The sequence below is a fragment of the Piliocolobus tephrosceles genome, chromosome 20, assembly GCF_002776525.5.
Source record: "Piliocolobus tephrosceles isolate RC106 chromosome 20, ASM277652v3, whole genome shotgun sequence".
NCBI classification, from domain to species: domain Eukaryota; kingdom Metazoa; phylum Chordata; class Mammalia; order Primates; family Cercopithecidae; genus Piliocolobus; species Piliocolobus tephrosceles.
In genome coordinates, this window is record NC_045453.1 from 5,318,622 (window position 1) to 5,334,325 (window position 15,704).

The 15,704-nt window shown below is 59.8% G+C and overlaps 1 protein-coding gene across 5 annotated transcripts in view; it reads right to left on the bottom strand.

Moving 5' to 3' along the window:
* The window catches only part of NOL4L (nucleolar protein 4 like), a 142,744-nt gene that overhangs the window by 4,844 nt on the left and 122,196 nt on the right, over positions 1–15,704 (bottom strand). For 3 of the 5 annotated variants that reach the window (XM_023220419.3, XM_023220422.3, XM_023220421.3), the window contains 5 exons: positions 7,741–8,018; positions 5,638–5,823; positions 5,365–5,556; positions 4,945–5,067; positions 4,277–4,478 (listed from right to left, as the gene is read on the bottom strand). In XM_023220419.3, the coding sequence (XP_023076187.2) occupies positions 4,277–4,478; positions 4,945–5,067; positions 5,365–5,556; positions 5,638–5,823; positions 7,741–8,018 (981 nt within the window). Of the gene's footprint in view, positions 1–3,541; positions 3,619–4,276; positions 4,479–4,944; positions 5,068–5,364; positions 5,557–5,637; positions 5,824–7,740; positions 8,019–15,704 lie in introns of all 5 variants that reach the window. The other 2 variants (XM_023220423.2, XM_023220420.2) reach the window with 1 other exon arrangement.

Consider the following 15,704-nt stretch of genomic DNA (forward strand, 5'->3'; position numbering starts at 1 on the left):
GAGTTGAACACTGGAGTCTGCGGCTCTGGTCCATCTCCCTGATGGCTCTATCCCTCGTGCTTAGAACGGGCCTGCGGGCGACAGGGTTCTCAGGGAATCCTCAGTGATCTTGCAAAGATCTGGTTTTAGGTGAGGAAGAGGAAGACTTGGGGCAAGGGAACTCCTAAGACTGGCCTCTCAGTGTGGTGAGCAGAGCTTGGAAATGGGAAATACTCCCACCACTGAGGAACTGTGGGCCAAGTGCTAAAGCCTCTGCCAGCATGCCTAAAGGAGCAGCACCCGTCCGTGTGCTCTTCCCCCACCGCAGACATCGAGGCTGGAAGGGCAGATGGTGTGCAGGAAACTCTGCAGGTAAGCAGGGGCCTAACACACCTGAGAGATGTGTGTGGGGAAAGCCCAGGAGGAGTTCAGAGTGGAGCCACAAAAGGCCAGGAGAAGAAACATCTATGTGTGCTTCTGTCCAGCTGGAGAGAGGCCAGCTGCCCTGGTTGTCTGGGCGAAGAGGTACAGGCCAGACTGGCCAGGCCATAACTGCACCCCCAGGAGGGACCATGGCAGCCAGTGGATGGAGAAAGGGGCTGGGTGTGTGAAGCCTCTTTCTGCTAGGCCTCAGCACCTCGAATCCCCCCCTCCTGGGAGGAGTCCTGTGCCTGAGTGAGGTGGAGGGTTCATGCTGCTGGGATACGAGGGAGTGTGGGCCGAACGATCAGGACAAGACCCGGACTGGTTTCTGGAGACACTGCCTGCCCTTTGTCCTCAGACGATGATGGCAAAGAGGGAGCCTGCCATCTTCTAAAACACACGAGGGGTGTGCGTATTGGGGAGGGGACCGCCAGGCCCTGTCCTCTCTTGGCCTTTCCCAAGAAGCTACTGGCTTTGGAGTCGGGCAAGTGTAGATTCAAGTCCTGCTCTGCTACTTCACTAGCAAATTCTTTAACTTCTCTGGGCTGGGCCTCAGAGCCCTGGTCTGCCAAAACTAAAGCGGCTCCTGTGAGCAGAAGCTGAGACGCCGGGTGTGAAACTCAGCCCGCAGGAGGCCTGCCTGCCTAGACTGGCACAGTAGGAAAGGGCTTCCAAACAGGTTTCAGGGCTTTCTGAGTGGGCTCCCAGGAGACCCGGAAGCTCCTGGAATTTGAAAAGCATCCTGCAAGGTGTTCACAGCAAGAAACAGCCAAAGAAGAGAGAATCTGGGCAGGTGCAGGCAGCGCTGCCGCTTCCCTGGGAAGCCTTCTCTGATGCAGCCAGGTCAGCTTCTCTGTTCTCTGCCCTCCCCCTGGAGTCCCTTCCCCACAGCTTTCTCTTCCACGGGGGTGTGAGGCTCCCCCAACTACCCTGAAGGTTCCGATGGCCACATTCACTCATGATTGCATCTCCATGGCAGTTTTTATGCGGCTATGAAGAGAGAGGGACAAGCTCTTGTCCCTGGAGGCATCCAGACTGGAAGTGACATCTTAGGATAAACTATGGAACATGACTGCAGCTAAAAGGAAGCTGCTGCAGCCCCCGAATGGGGAAGGAGGCTGGAGCCTAAGATGGGACAGTTTGTCACATGGGGTTATTTCCTCTCTGGCCAGAGAACGTGGACACCAAGGAGGAAGTCCTAGGAACTATTTTCTAAACAGCGTCCTTGGAATTGAGAGTTAAGGAAATAGTTAAGTCTGTTAAAGTCAAACACAGGGGGAAAGGGTTGGGGCCGTGTCTGGAAACAGCAGCCAAGCAGGTCACTGACTCCCAAGGTGGTGTCACAATGGGGGACTGAGAAGCTGGGAACAGGAGTACCTCTGCTGGCTTCTGGATATTGCAGGGGCTGGACCCAGAGGGATGGGGAGGAGAGGGTCTGGTTCCCTCTAGGGAGGCTCTGGTCCCCTCTGCATCATGCTTGGGAGTGGTCAGAGCCTCCTGGCATAGTCAACATGAGCAGTGGCCCCAGGTCCTTTTCTCCTCCTCTCCCCAAGTGCTATCCTGTTCATGCCTATGCTCAGAGCTTCCTCCCTTCTCTCCTGGGCTGTAGCTGAGGCTTGGAAAGGAGAAGGTCCCTGTTTCCTGTGGCCGATCTGATCTGGAGACATCCCATGCAGACTCTGGTTACAGCCAGATGCTCAGGTTGCCGAGTGACTACCGTATGGTGGGTAGGGGCATAGGAGCGAGCATGAGTTACCCAGCACCCCAGGCAAGACAGGCCGAGCCTGATTCTATCTAAGCTGATTTGCATCTCCAGATGACAACATACTGAACAAAGTGAGGAGCTCTGAGCCATTAATACGGCTGCCCAGCCGAGGTACCAAACTGATTGAACAATCACTTGAAAGTCTGAGGCTGGGGAGGCCAGTGGAGCTGGGTGGCCCTGCAACCACGTGGCTGCCTGTCATCTTCCTTCAACTGCTGGAGGATCTAAACAATGTTCTTCAGATGAGGTGCTAGTGCTCACGGACAGGGGCTGCCCTAGGCGAGGAGGTAAATGACCAGATTTCTGCCTCAGTGGCCTCCCCACCCACCATGAAGGAACCAGGCTATTCACAGATGGGAGACTGAGGCCCCAGGATGCACAAGGGCAGAGCCAGCTGCCTCCCTGGAAGAATCATTCTCTGGCTGCTGTTTGTGCCTCTTGGGCAGGTGTGAACAGGGCAGGCCTGAAACAGGCCCAGCCCCACCATGAGAGGCCCTTAGGAGGGTCAGGGGAACCTGGCAGCAACACCCCTGAGATAGGACATGCTGGGTGGACACCAGATAGAGGCTTGTCACCATCGCCCGCTGCTAGGAGGGAGCAGGCCCCAGGCCACCCTCACCTCATCTGCTGGGCCGCAGACTCCCATGTATAGGGAGGGCAGGGCTATGGGGTGGCTTTTCTTTCCGGAACAAAAGGAGCCCGCCTAGGACAGCCACTCCACCTCTCACTGTGCTGGCCACTCTGGCCTTAGCTGCAGGGATTAGGGCCAGGCGGCCTCTTATTTTAGGTTAAGAGGCATTAGGAAGGGATGAGGAGTTAAGCCCAGGCAGGAATCTTCCAGGGACCTGCATACACTTCCTGGTTCTGGGGGGTGGAGGGTCAAGGCAAGTGGAGGCGGCCTGGGTTTCCTGCCATGGGTGGGGACTAGCTCCCTCCCTTGCTGCCCAGGAACAGTGAGGGGTCTCCTGCAGCCAAGGACAGGGGCTTAGGGAATCCTCAGGCATGTTTAGCCAAGACCTCGCACCAGTGTTCCCCAGCTTACAGGTGGCACCTTTCTCCAACCTACTCAAGTTCCTCAATTCTTCCCTTCATTCCCTGGCTTCCGAACGACCCCCAGAGCACACGGCTTCTGCCTCTTGTTCTCCCCATTCAAACCTTCTTACAAGGGCAGACAGAATGAAAGACCACACAATTCAAGGCCTTTCTGTGCTTAAAACCTAGCAGGGGCTCCTCCTGCACACAGAACACAACCCGAGTGCCTGGCCCAAGAGGTCCTGTGACCCACCAGGCTGACCCCACTCCTCCCCTGCTTCCCTTGGCCTCACAGTAAAGGGGTCTGAGGTTCCCCACTCCAGTTCGTGCTCACGGCAGCACCTGACTCCATGAGGAAGCCTCTGTCTCTTCGGGGGCTGTCTCCTCTAATGGTCTGTGCCCCATCTGCGCAGAGTAGCCTGGGAAGTTACCGGAAAAGCACCTACTGAATCACCCAGCTACAGCAGCGGGGCAAGGGAGCAGGTGTGCGCCATCACCCCGGGTGTCTCAGATGTAGGCTCCGTGAGTGCAGGAGCAAGAACTGAGGCCCAGCACCCGGGTGAGAAAAGCTTTCACCTAGAAAGGCAGGCCCTGAGCTGAGGCCTGGGGAGGGAGCCGCCCTGCAGGCCAGCGGGGCCACAGCTGGGCCGGGCCAGCAGCCGTCTCACTGAGCCTTAGTCACTATGGGTGAGATGGGGCTGTGGAGATTCAACTCAGGTCAAGAACAGGCCCTTGGCTGGGACTCGGCACCCACAGGGTCCCTAGGGGAGCGGAATCAGTGAGAGGCGCCGGGAGTGAAGGTGGGAAGCAGTGGAGCAAGCATCACTGGCGGGGAGAAGGGGGCGGTAGGTTTTTGCTTTAACCAGCTAAGTCTCCTTCACCTTCCAATCTAAGGACCAGCTGAGACCATGAAGTGGGAGGGTGCCAGAACCGCCCCTCCTGCTCCCTGTGCTGTGAGGCGGTCCCTTTCCATCACAGGCCTCTGCTTTCCCCTACCCCTTACCCCGCCGGGGGCCGCTCTGCAGACCCAACCGGGTGCTGGTCAGGGAGCCAGAGTCCAGGCCTCCCCCGACTCACCATTACTGTGGTTTCCTGTTTGGAGGGAGGCGGGGGGCTGCAGGTTGCTGCTCAAGGCCCCGTACCCGCGGTAACTGTAGCTGAGGCCGCCGTTGGCGTACACAGGGTCCTGGGAGTAGGAGGGGGCTGGCAGTGAGTAGGTGGAGTGGGTGATGGCTGTGGAGTCCCGCGAGTGCTGCTTGTCCAGGGCTATGGGCTCATCCTGCAGAGGGGAGAGGGGGGCGCTGGGGAAACCAAGGGGCAGCTGGCTCCAACTACCATCCCTGGATACAAGGTGGATAAATGCTGCGGCCCCAGGACTCCTGGGACCCAATGCTGTGGTTTGACCTGTGGGATTCTGTCTGTCCCTCCCCCGGCCACCTGCCCCGCTGGGGGCTTTTCCCGACTCTGCTCATCTCCCTGTCAGCATATTTGATCTGGGCCCTCTGGTCTCGGTATGAAGTCCAGGCTTCCGTATGAGGTCTGAAGACCTGTGAGAACAACACGCCTGACCTCTACCCCCCTCCTCTCCTTGTCTTTGCCCTCCTGTTCCCCCTCTGCCCCTCCCCGACTGCACCCATCACAGCTCCCTCACCTGCTCTCCCTGGCTGCCCGGGAGGCCTGCCCTCCCTCACCTGCTCTCCCTGGCTGCCCGGAGGGGCCCCTGTAGTGGCTGCTGTGGCAGGTACCTGTGAGGACTGGTAGATCTCCAGACGCATCCGCTTGGCTGCCTTTCTCGTCTCGCTCTCACAGGCAGCTGCCAGGATGTTTTCTGCCATGGCCGAGGTCAGGTGGGGTGGCGTGGGTCTGGTCTGCAGGCAGAACAGGGATGGAGCTAGCATGGGGCTCGTGGGGGCCCTGGGCTTGTGCAGAGACCCTGCCCCAGGGGTGGGTGGCACAGCGTGGGGTTTGGGCTCCAGCGCCTCAGTCTACAGAGCTATAGGACCTTTCTGGGCCTTAGTTCCCTCATGTGCAAACCAGGGATTATGGTACTTGCTTCCAGGGCTCCTGGGAAGACCCTGGGTGAAAGGGCCCGGGCATCCTGGGAGTGTGGCAGGAGGTCCGTGGTGGCGCCGAGGGGAAGTGGGGGCCGGGGAGGAGGGACTCACCATCTCCATGCCGTTCTTCTTCATGCGCCGGCAGGACTTGAGGTACGTGCGGATGCGCTTGCGGGCCCGCTCCTGGAACTCGGGGAACTGCCGGCTGCAGGACTCGATGATGGCCTGGATCTTCTCCTTGGGCTGCTTGGAGATGGGCACCATGCGGTCCAGGTTCTCGTCCACAAAGAGACGCACAAACATCTGCAGAGACACGGGCCATGGGAAGGGCCGACCCTGGCATGGCTCCCATCCCCATCCCACCTGTTTCCGGCCAGTGCTCACGTTGAAGGCCTTCAGACGCTCAGGGTCCATGCCTTCGGAGTCGTTCATCTTGTCATTGTCCTCATGGTCATCATGGTCATCATCGTCGTCATCTGCCGTCGGGGCCCGGCCCACTGTCAGGTCCTCAGGGCAGCCGCTGACCTCAGTCTTAATGGAATCGTAGCTCCCAGAGCTGTAGGGGGGGGACTAAAAAGAGGGCAAGAGGCAGACGGTTGGGCCAAGCAGCTGCTCATGCCCTTGCTGGGTCTCCTACAGGTGGTGAGCTTGGGGACCAGGGTGGCACGCACGCCCTGCTGCCACGAGAGCCACAGCTGCGAGGCTCTGAGCAAGTCACTCTTCTCTTCTGCTCTCTTCATCTGTGCAATGGGGACAGCAATGCTACCACCTCCTGCCCCCCTGGGCTGCCGCAGGGAGGACCGACTGCAACAGTGTATGCAGACACCTGGCTCCTGGGGGTGCCGAGCACTTAGGAGGGTGTCACCTGTTTCCTCAGCAGAGGTCCACACCAGGACCTGCCACATGTACAGGGGAAAGGCAGACACGGAAAGGACTCCCACCACCCGCCAGCCTCCTCTTGTGCCAAGATATGTTTTGGCTTCAGGGTTTTCCTCCCTGATCCCCAAGGGGCTACAACCCCAAGCTGACAACCGAGCTGCCACCAAAGCAGCGAGCACGCTGTCTGTGAGGAGGAGGAACAGACGGGCTGGGCGAGGTGGCCAGCCAAGGCGACAGGTCCGTTAAGCAGGATGTGTTCCCGCAGCTCCTGGCCTGGCCTCCTCCTGTCTGCACCCCCACCAGGACAACACAGTGGCCTCTTGAGAATATGTGGGTAGAAAGGGAAAGGGAGCGAGATCCAGCTTCCACCAGCAGTCTCCTGTCGTCCAGCAGAGAAGGGCTCCAGCCCTCTGCTCCCACCACGAGTTCCTCCCTGGACAAGCCCCCTTCCCCTCTCTCCTTAGAGGCGGCTTCCTCTTTTCCTCTGTGCTCCCCCCTCTTCTCATCCTCCATGGCTCAGCTCCCGCAGCACCTGTCTCCTGCCCCTGCCTCGGGGCACTGCTCTGGGACGGCTGAGGGCCACTGTTGCCTTTTGGAAAGTTTGTGCCTTCGATGTGTCCCAACTACTCATTCAGATCCTGACTGGCAGTAGCCTGGGGACACTGTCCCTGCCCTCAAGGAGACTGGCATCCAGCAGGTAAGGCAGGCTCAAGGAACAGGTGGCAGCATGGCCACGGCACAGCCCGGAGGGGAACAGCACTCACTGAGGAACAAATCCAGGAAGAAGTGTACTGCCTGGCACCTGGTCCCACAGCACGGCCCCTGCCAGGCCTCTCTCCCCGGGACTAGGCCCACAGGGGTCGGTCCCCTAGGGTCACTGGCCTGGTGCCTGTCACTCCGTCCACATACAGACTTGGATAGGGGCAGGATGCCAGGGAGGGAGAAGAGTCTGTCCAGAGGTGCAGGCTCCAGGAAGGCACCTCTGGCCCCCAGGCCCGGGGTGGAGAAGAGGCACTACTGCAGGAAACCTTAGTAGCCCGGAGGCAGCTTGTGGAAGTGTGAGGGAGGCCCCAGGAAGCAGGGGGGATGCCCACTGGTAGGGGTACCTGCTGTGCCCACCCTCCATCAGCCTGGTCAAGGGAGGAGTTCACTGCCCATGTGCCTGGGCCCTTGCCCTTTTTTTGCACCACCTATAAAATGGGGACAGGCACGCAGAGAAACCAGGCAGTGGGAGGCCTCGTACCTTTCGGCTGTGCCGAAAGTGGCCACTTGCTGTTACCCACAGCAGATGCTGTTCTAGGGGAGGGGACGGGTCGTGGGGATGCATATCCATCTACCATCTCTACCAAGGCAGGGACCATCAGCTCCACTTCACAGATGGGGAACCAGACTTGGAGAAGGGGGCCTGGCTTGAGGGCACACTCCAAGCCATCTCCCATCCCACAGCTTCACCAGGAACCCGATGGCATACCAGCCACAGCCACCACCCTGGCTGGGTGTCACACACATGGGCTGGCTCCAGCTAAGTTCTGGGTGTGTACGATTGCATTCTCGCCTCGCGACAGCCCTCTACAGAAAGAAAGAGACTGAGCCCCCAGCCCCACACACCTCAGGGGTGGTCTTCACCCCGTATTTGACTCGGCTCCGCAGCCCGTCGGCACCACAGCCATCGGAGGGGTAGGAGGGTGTGCCAAGTGCCGTGGCCGGCGGGAGCTTGTCACACAGGTTGATGGGCTGATCCTCAGCGGCCGTGGTGAAGTCCATGGGGGCCACGGCACCGCTGCCATTCATCTCGGGGAAGGCAGGGTCGCCCTGCGTGCTGCTCGACGTGGAAGGGTTCAGGGTGGAGGAGCCATGGCCGCTGCCACTCTCGGAGGAGGAGTCATCTGGAATGAGAGGCCTAGGTGTGAGGCCCCATCCCACGCACTGTGGCCACTGCAGCCACCTCGGAGTATCCCACCCTGTGTCTTCCTCATGAGAATCCCTGGGTGGGGATGAGTGCTGCTACCCCACCTCAGAGGCAACTTGCCCCAGCCCACAGCCTTAGCTGATGCAGCCACAGGGTCCCCTCGGCCAGAACAGAGGGGCCATCAGGAGGAGAGTGGCCAGGCAGGGCTGTGCAGGGCATGGAGGGCCTTCCTGCACCCCAAACTTGCAAGCGTTATGTCCAGGCTTAAGGAGGCCCAGCTCCAGGGGTTTAGGAGTGAGTGGCCTGCCAGAGGGCCCTGGAGGCCCTCAAACCCCGGCCAGGCTCTCCCTTCTCCCCAGCTCCCAGGACCGCACCTCCCACCCACCCTGCTCCTGCTGCCTGGCACTGCCTTGCAGCTTCGAGCTCTCAGAGCCCCTACGCACAGCGGGCCCTCAAATGTCTCCTTCCTCTGCCCCAGGCAGGAAGGATGGCTCTGTTGTGACCTCCAGCCATCCACTCCCTCCTGCAAGCAAGCCCAGCTCAGCCTTGGCAGCCTAGGCACAGGCACGGTGGCCCCCGGATCCGTGATCCGTGCAGGCCCCGTGGCCTGGGACATGCCAAGCCCGGGCTGCATGCAGGATCTGGGGTCTGCGCGCGGCCCCGGAGTGGGCCTGCCCGGCGTCTCAGGGTGGGCAGCCTCAGCAAAGCACTGCGAGGGCGCCCCCTGCCGCGAAGAGTGCGGCACCGCCAGCCTGCGGACGCCGGGGAGGAAACTTTAACCGGGAGACCAGACAGTTCCGGATACATTCCAGGCCTCTCTGCCCACCCAGCCCCAGCTCCGGCCCCGGCCTCCTGCTTGCTCAGCTGAGACGGCAGAGGCTGAAGCTGCACGGAAACTCCCGGGGTCACTGTCAGGTGAGCACCCGCGAGGGTCCCAGGGACGCACGGGTGACCCTGGCGGCTCCGCACCTGCACCCAGCGTGGATGGGGGAGGGGTGGTCACAGCGAACCCTGCCACCCCTTCCCCCAGGCCAGGGTCACGCTGGACCCCACCCCCACCCTCCCAGCCGGCAGATTATGAAGATTTAGTCCCCGGTGCAGGGCACTGGGCACGCGCGCCTCCAGAGCGTCCCCATGGCGACGGAGCGGCTCTAGCGCCCCAACCAATTGCTGGCTTCCCGGCTGCCCAGGGGCGGGTCCAGGCTGCCCATCAAGCAGCCGGGCCGGGCAGAGGGGGATGGGAGACCACGGCGGCGCAGTGCACCCCTCCCCCTCGGCTGCCGCAGGTCCCCTGGGCCAGGCGTCTTGTCGTCCTCCGGGCAGCCTAGCTCCACCACTCCCTCCATCCTCCCGCAGGGCAGCTCCGGGCTCTGCTCAAAGCCCGCCCATAGCTGCCCCTCACTGGCTGCATCCTCGGAGTCCCAGCCCGCGCTGGCAGTCCCCAGGACCCCACGGACTACTCGCGCCCAGTCTGGAGTGAACACATTGCCCAGCATCTTTACTGAGCACCTACTGAATGCTGGCCTGGAAACAAAGTAATGACTGCAACCAAGGTGCCAGACCTCCTGCGGGGACAGATGTGCCTTACTGAGCCTTGTGGGTAACAGGGAAGGTGAATTGTGAAAATGGGGGTGCCCACTGTCCTCCACCCGGGAACCAGACCAGCTCCCCATGCAGCCCCTGCTGGCTGCTCTCCAGCGCCCAGGCCCCCCACATCCCGCCTGTGAGAGCCAGGCCTAATCCTCACTCCCCTCCCTGTCCCATGCTTTCCTGCAGCTGAATAAAAGTCCGGCCCATGGCCACTGGCACTCTCAGTCCTGTGACCTCTGCAGTCCCCCAGCCCAGCCTCACTATCCTGTGCTGGGGCTCTACAATCTGCCTGCCGTGATACCTCCGGCTGAGCGGATGGCAGCCAGCCTTCAAGGTCTGGTTCCACGCTGCCACCTCAGGCTGGCACTTTTCTCCACTGTCCCTAGGAAGGAGGCATTCACGCCTCCATCCCCAGCTTGCTGTCCAGCCCTGCCAGGGATCCTCGTGCTTCCTTCACCTGGCCCAGGGTCATCATGAGGGCTATCTGCCCCACCAGGACAGACCCTGTCACCGGAGAAGCCCCTGCACCTGAGGTCCAGGAGCCTCCGTGGGGGACCGGGATGACACCCATGCTGGCTGGTGACTCCCGCTCCCATGAGCTGCGGGGCCCGTGCTTCACCCACCTTGTGGGTGTGACTTCACATACCGACACCACCCTCACAGACCACTTGCTTGACCTTGGAGGGCCTCAGATTCCCCCTCTGGAAGGAGGGGCTGCTCCTCAGTGGGCATCGTGCCTGGCACACAGCAAGCCAGTGGTCACTGCATTCATCACAGGCACCAGGCCCAAGGCTGGCTGTAGGGCCACACCCTGCATGGGACCAGAGGTGACATCCCGTCATCCCATCACCCACCTCCCGATCAGGTTTTCCCGAGAAGATGGACTTGCCCTCCCCGGGTGTGAGCTCCTGAGACTCACACGCTGCTCAGGGTGCTCCTGGAGCCTCCACCAGGTCGGATGCCTGACACGGGGGCCCAGACTCTCCAGCTACCAAGACCTTTGCCTCAGGGCTGTGCCCCCGGCTGCCTGGCTGGGGATCGACATGCGTAGGGCAGAACCTCCCCTAACCGTTCTTAGACGCCACCCCAGTCTGGCCAGGGAAGTGGTTGGGCGGGTAAGACCCGTGAGGCACCAGGTGCTAGGACCTCATATGGCCACGTGTTCCAAGCTGTTAGAAGAAACTGGAAATCTGCACCATTATGTAAACTGATTTTAAAATACTGGTGACTGATTTACATGGCTTATTTTCTTTTTTAGGGTCTTGCTCTGTTGCCCAGGCTAGAGTGCAGCGGTGCCATTAGGGCTCACTGCAACTGCTGCCTCCTGGGCTGAAGCGATCTCCCCACCAGTGCACACCACGATGCTTCGATGCTTGGCTAATTTTTCTTCTTTTTGAGACGGATTCTCGTTCTTGTTGCCCAGGCTGGAGTACAATGGGGTGATCTTGGCTCACTGCAACCTCCATCTCCCAGGTTCAAGCAATTCACCTGCCTCAGCCTCCCAAATTGCTGGGATTATAGGCACCAGCCACCATGCTCAGCTACTTTTGTGTATTTTTAGTAGAGACAGGGTTTCACTATGTTGGCCAGGCTGGTCTCGAACTCCTGACCTCAGGCAGTCTGCCTGCCTTGGCCTCCCAAACTGCTGGGATTACAGGTGTGAGCCACCACGCCCGGCCTCGGCTAATTTTTAAAGTTTCTTTCTTTCTTTTTTTTTTTGTAGAGATGAGGTCTCACTATATTGCCCAGGCTGGTCTCGATCTACCAAGGCTCAAGCCATCCTCCCACCTTGGCCTCCCCATGTGTTGGGATGACAGGCGTAAGCCACTGTGCCCAACCCATTATTTGTATTTTTAAAAACCCCGACAAGTAAATGAGTACACAAATGTGGTCTATTCATATGATGGAATAGTATCCAGCCATGAAAAGGAACAAAGTTTGGATAAGTGCTGCAATGTGGATGACAAAAACATGAGGCTGTGGGAAACAGGCCAGACGGACAAAGATGGCAAGTGCTTCTGCTTCTGCACAGCATCTGGAGCAGGCAAATTCACAGAGACAGAAGGCACAGTGAGGCTCCACGGGCTGGGGGAACGGGCAGTTATTACTGAATGGGTGCAGAGTTTCTGTTGGGGGGGAAGAACAAGCTGTGGAAATAACGGTGCTTCTGGAGTGTACACTTAAAAATAGTTAAAATGGCAAATTTTATGTCACACATTTTACCACACACACAAAAACTCAGAACAAAAACAGCCCTGTAGCCCTAGTTTATAGACTCTATCTGCCATTATCTTATTTTCTCACGCCGCACACACAGAGCCCACTCAGAGGCACAACATGGATCGCAAAAGCCTGCCTTCCCCAGTGACACCAGGGTCTCGCTTACCCCCAAGCTCCGCTCAGGCAGCCACCACCCCACACAGCTGCCCTGGCACGACACGCTCTGGGGAGCTGCCTACAACCTGAAGCCCATGTTTTGCTGACTGGGGAGGACACAGGTTGGAGCTGTGGAGTGGCTGGAAGAGGCTACTCCACCTTCTGGAGCCTCCGTTTCCTTTCAGAGCGGGTCCCACGGCCATAAAACACGGTTCTAAGGTGCGGGTGATGCCCGGGATGGGGCAAGAGCTCAAAAGGAAAGCCCGGTTCCCTGCATCCCACCTTTTCTCACATCACGACTCACCCACTGCCGACGCACAAGGCTCTCCCAGGCTGCAACGGGGGCTTCTGGGGATCCTGCAGCCCAGCCTGTGACAGTCTGAGGTGGGCCCAGTGAGGGACTACTGTGGGGATGGGGGCGAATGCTACCCTCGGGGCTCGTGCTCCAGCAGTGACAAATCAAACATGAGGGCTCCAGAGGAGACAGGGCTCCAAAGGGGTGTCACCAGCTTTCTGGCCCCTGAGCCATGGTCTCTCCCTACTCCCGGTGACTGCTGCTTACCCTTCCGTGCTAACCCGAGCACCACCACCTCAGGAAAGCCCTCCCTGCCTGCTCCAATCTCCACTGTGGCACTGGCTCTGGCCCATGGCTCTGCAGAAGCCATCCCAGGGATGGTGGGGCAAGGGCTGATGCCTCCTGAACCAGCAGGGGCAGAGGTGCTGCTTGGAGTGGGGTTGGTCCAGCCTGTCCCTTGGCCCCACAAGCAGTGGATTTGATCCCAGCTGTAGCCACACAGGCTGAGTTTACTCCAACTGGAAGCCAGGTCCCTCCTTTGGGCCCACCAGGCCCTTCCAGTACGCCCCTACAGCTCACCCACCTGCCCCAGCTGTGACCCAGCCTTGGCACTTGCTGTTCCCTCTTCCTGCTCCACTCTGTCCTGGGTGTCCCCTTGACACAGTCCCTCACTTCCAGGGCTCTGTGTAAAGGTCACCTTCTCGGTAAGCCCAGCTCCCGCCCCACTCTGGCACACTGACCCCTCTACCTACTTTTTTTTTTTTTTTTTGAGACAGCGTCTCGCTCTGTTGCCCAGGCTGGAGTACAGTAGCGCGATCTTGGCTCACTGCAAGCTCCGCCTCCCGGGTTCACGTCATTCTCCTGCCTCAGCCTCCCGAGTAGTTGGGACTACAGGCGCCCGCCAGCATGCCCAGCTAATTTTTTTGCATTTTTAGTAGAGACGGGGTTTCACCGTGTTAGCCAGGATGGTCTCGATCTCCTGACCTCGTGATCTGCCTGCCTCAGCCTCCCAAAGTGCTGGGATTACAGGCGTGAGCCACCGCGCCCAGCCCCCTCTAACACAGTAGTATTGCAAGAAGAGGATAAGTGCTTGGAAGAAATACAACTGTGTTTATTGTGTCTCTGGCCTGTGCCCAGCCTTCACAGTAGCAGCCCCAGCCCTGGAGACCCAGAGTTGGTGCAGCTGTATTGGGTGGGCCTGGATGGCTCCTGCTGCCCCCTAGATCACACCCCTCCCGCTGGTGAGGGCAACTGAGTCTTCCTGGGCTCCCCAGGGTGAATGTATGCCCCAGGCCTGGCCAGTCAGCCCATCACAGCAACTGGTGAGAGTGTGTGACCAAGCTGGACCCGAGGACGTCACGCGGGGGCTCTTGCTGCGATGGCTGGGAAGGCACTCTCTACCTGGGGTTGCTGGGCCCATGGCGCAGGGAGGCCCACGCTGGGGAAAGCAGGGCTGACGGGGGCACGGATGATCCCCTGGAATCCATCTGTGCCTGCCACCTAGGAAGGCCCTAGAGGTTTTGGTGAGGGAACTGACAATTTCCTTATTGCTTAGGCTGGCTAGGGGCAGGCTCACACCAATGGCTTGGTCTCTGAGTAGTCCAGGGTCTTCTCCCTGGCAGAGGCCAAGGGATGGGACCTGGGGGCTGGGATCGCTCCGCACGGGGACCTCACCATGACGCCCAGCTCAGTCTTGAGGAGGCTGGTACCCACAGGAGGAGGTGGTGCCCACGGAAGGGCTGATGCCCACGGGAGGGACTGGCTGCGATCCTCACACCCACCCCGTACTGCACCTGGCCAGGAGAACGTGCCTGTCACTGGGGAAAGAAGGAATAGAGAGAATGGGGGCAGTTGGGTTTTGATCCGATTGGAATTCTGCCTCCCACAACCCTTAAAAAAATGTGATTTAGGCCGGGCGCGGTGGCTCACGCCTGTAATCCCAGCACTTTGGGAGGCAGAGGCAGGCGGATCACGAGGTCAAGAGATTGAGACCATCCTGGCCAACACGGTGAAACCCCGTCTCTACTAAAAATACAAAAATTAGCTGGGCGTGGTGGCGGATGCCTGTAATCCCAGTTACTCAGGAGGCTGAGGCAGGAGAATCGCTTGAACCCGGGAAGTGGAGGTTTCAGTGAGACGAGATTGCGCCATTGGACTCCAGTCTGGCGACACAGTGAGACTCTCTCAAAAACAAACAAACAAACAAACAAAAAACTGATTTAAAAAAGACATAGACAGGCACACAAACCCATGCTGGGACGGAATGCAGTGGGGTCTGGGCAGGGATGGTACGGATATAGGGTCCTGCAGTCTAGGCGACCTTGCGCACTGCCACCTCCTGGGCCTCCTCTTATCTACAATCCTGGGAGTTGCCGCTGACGCCCTCCTGGGCTCTGGCACTTTATGACTCTGTGAAGAAACCCAGCTGGCTCCATGGGCACCGAAGCCCCAGCACACAGGCCTCACGGGGTGCAGGCCTCCAGCTGGGAGGCTCAGTGGGAAGCTGGGAGTTCTGGATGGACCCTCCACACCTGGAGCTGGAAGTGGAATCTAAGGCTGCCCAGGTGACCTCTTGTCCCCACCTGGTCCCCATCTTGCTGTTGCCAGGAGGCCTCTCCCGGAGGGTCACCCCTGAGGCCAGCCTGCTGGGGCCCAGCGTGATGGCAGCAGGGTGGGCCTGCCCCCAGCCTGTGGCTGCGTGGGCAGCAGAGAGGTGTCCTGAGGGGCCTTGGGGAAGCAGCCAGGGATGCACCCCCTCTGAGCATTTCTACAAAACTAGGCCTTCCCCACTGTGGCAAAGGGTGACTACTTCATCTGGGCAGGACCCGGAGCCCACCACCTGTGCCCAGAATGCCTACGGGCAGGGAAGGACTGCCGTGCCCATCTATTTGAACATGGGGCAATGTGCTGCTATTCAAATGGGGGAATTAGTGATGAATGGGGGAAATTGTTCCTCCCTCTGTCCCGTCTCCAGAAGGAGACAAAAACCCCTTTTACCTCAGCAAACAATGCCCTTATGTGGCGCCAGTGCCCCACAGCCCGCACAAGCCCAGCTCTGTGTGAACCACCAATCGCCACACCGCGCTCTGGGGCCCAAAGCCAGTGGCACCCTCTCCCGGTGGGCGACTCCCGCCAGCTCCCAGGCTGGGCTCGGAGAATGGGAAGGCCACCATCCCTGGGACCACAGGCCAGGTACACGGCCGCTGGAGGCCAGCGGGCCCTGCGTGCAGACCGCCTTCTGTGTCCAGGGGTGTGGCTGCTGGAGGCAGCGCCGCCTCCGCGAGACTCTTGTCACAGCAGCAGCCAGGCAGGGGACGGGAGGGGCATCCATAATTCACACACAACAAGGCGGCGGGGGAGGAGGGTGTGGGAGACTGCTGGAGCCAAGGCCCGCCATGGCCG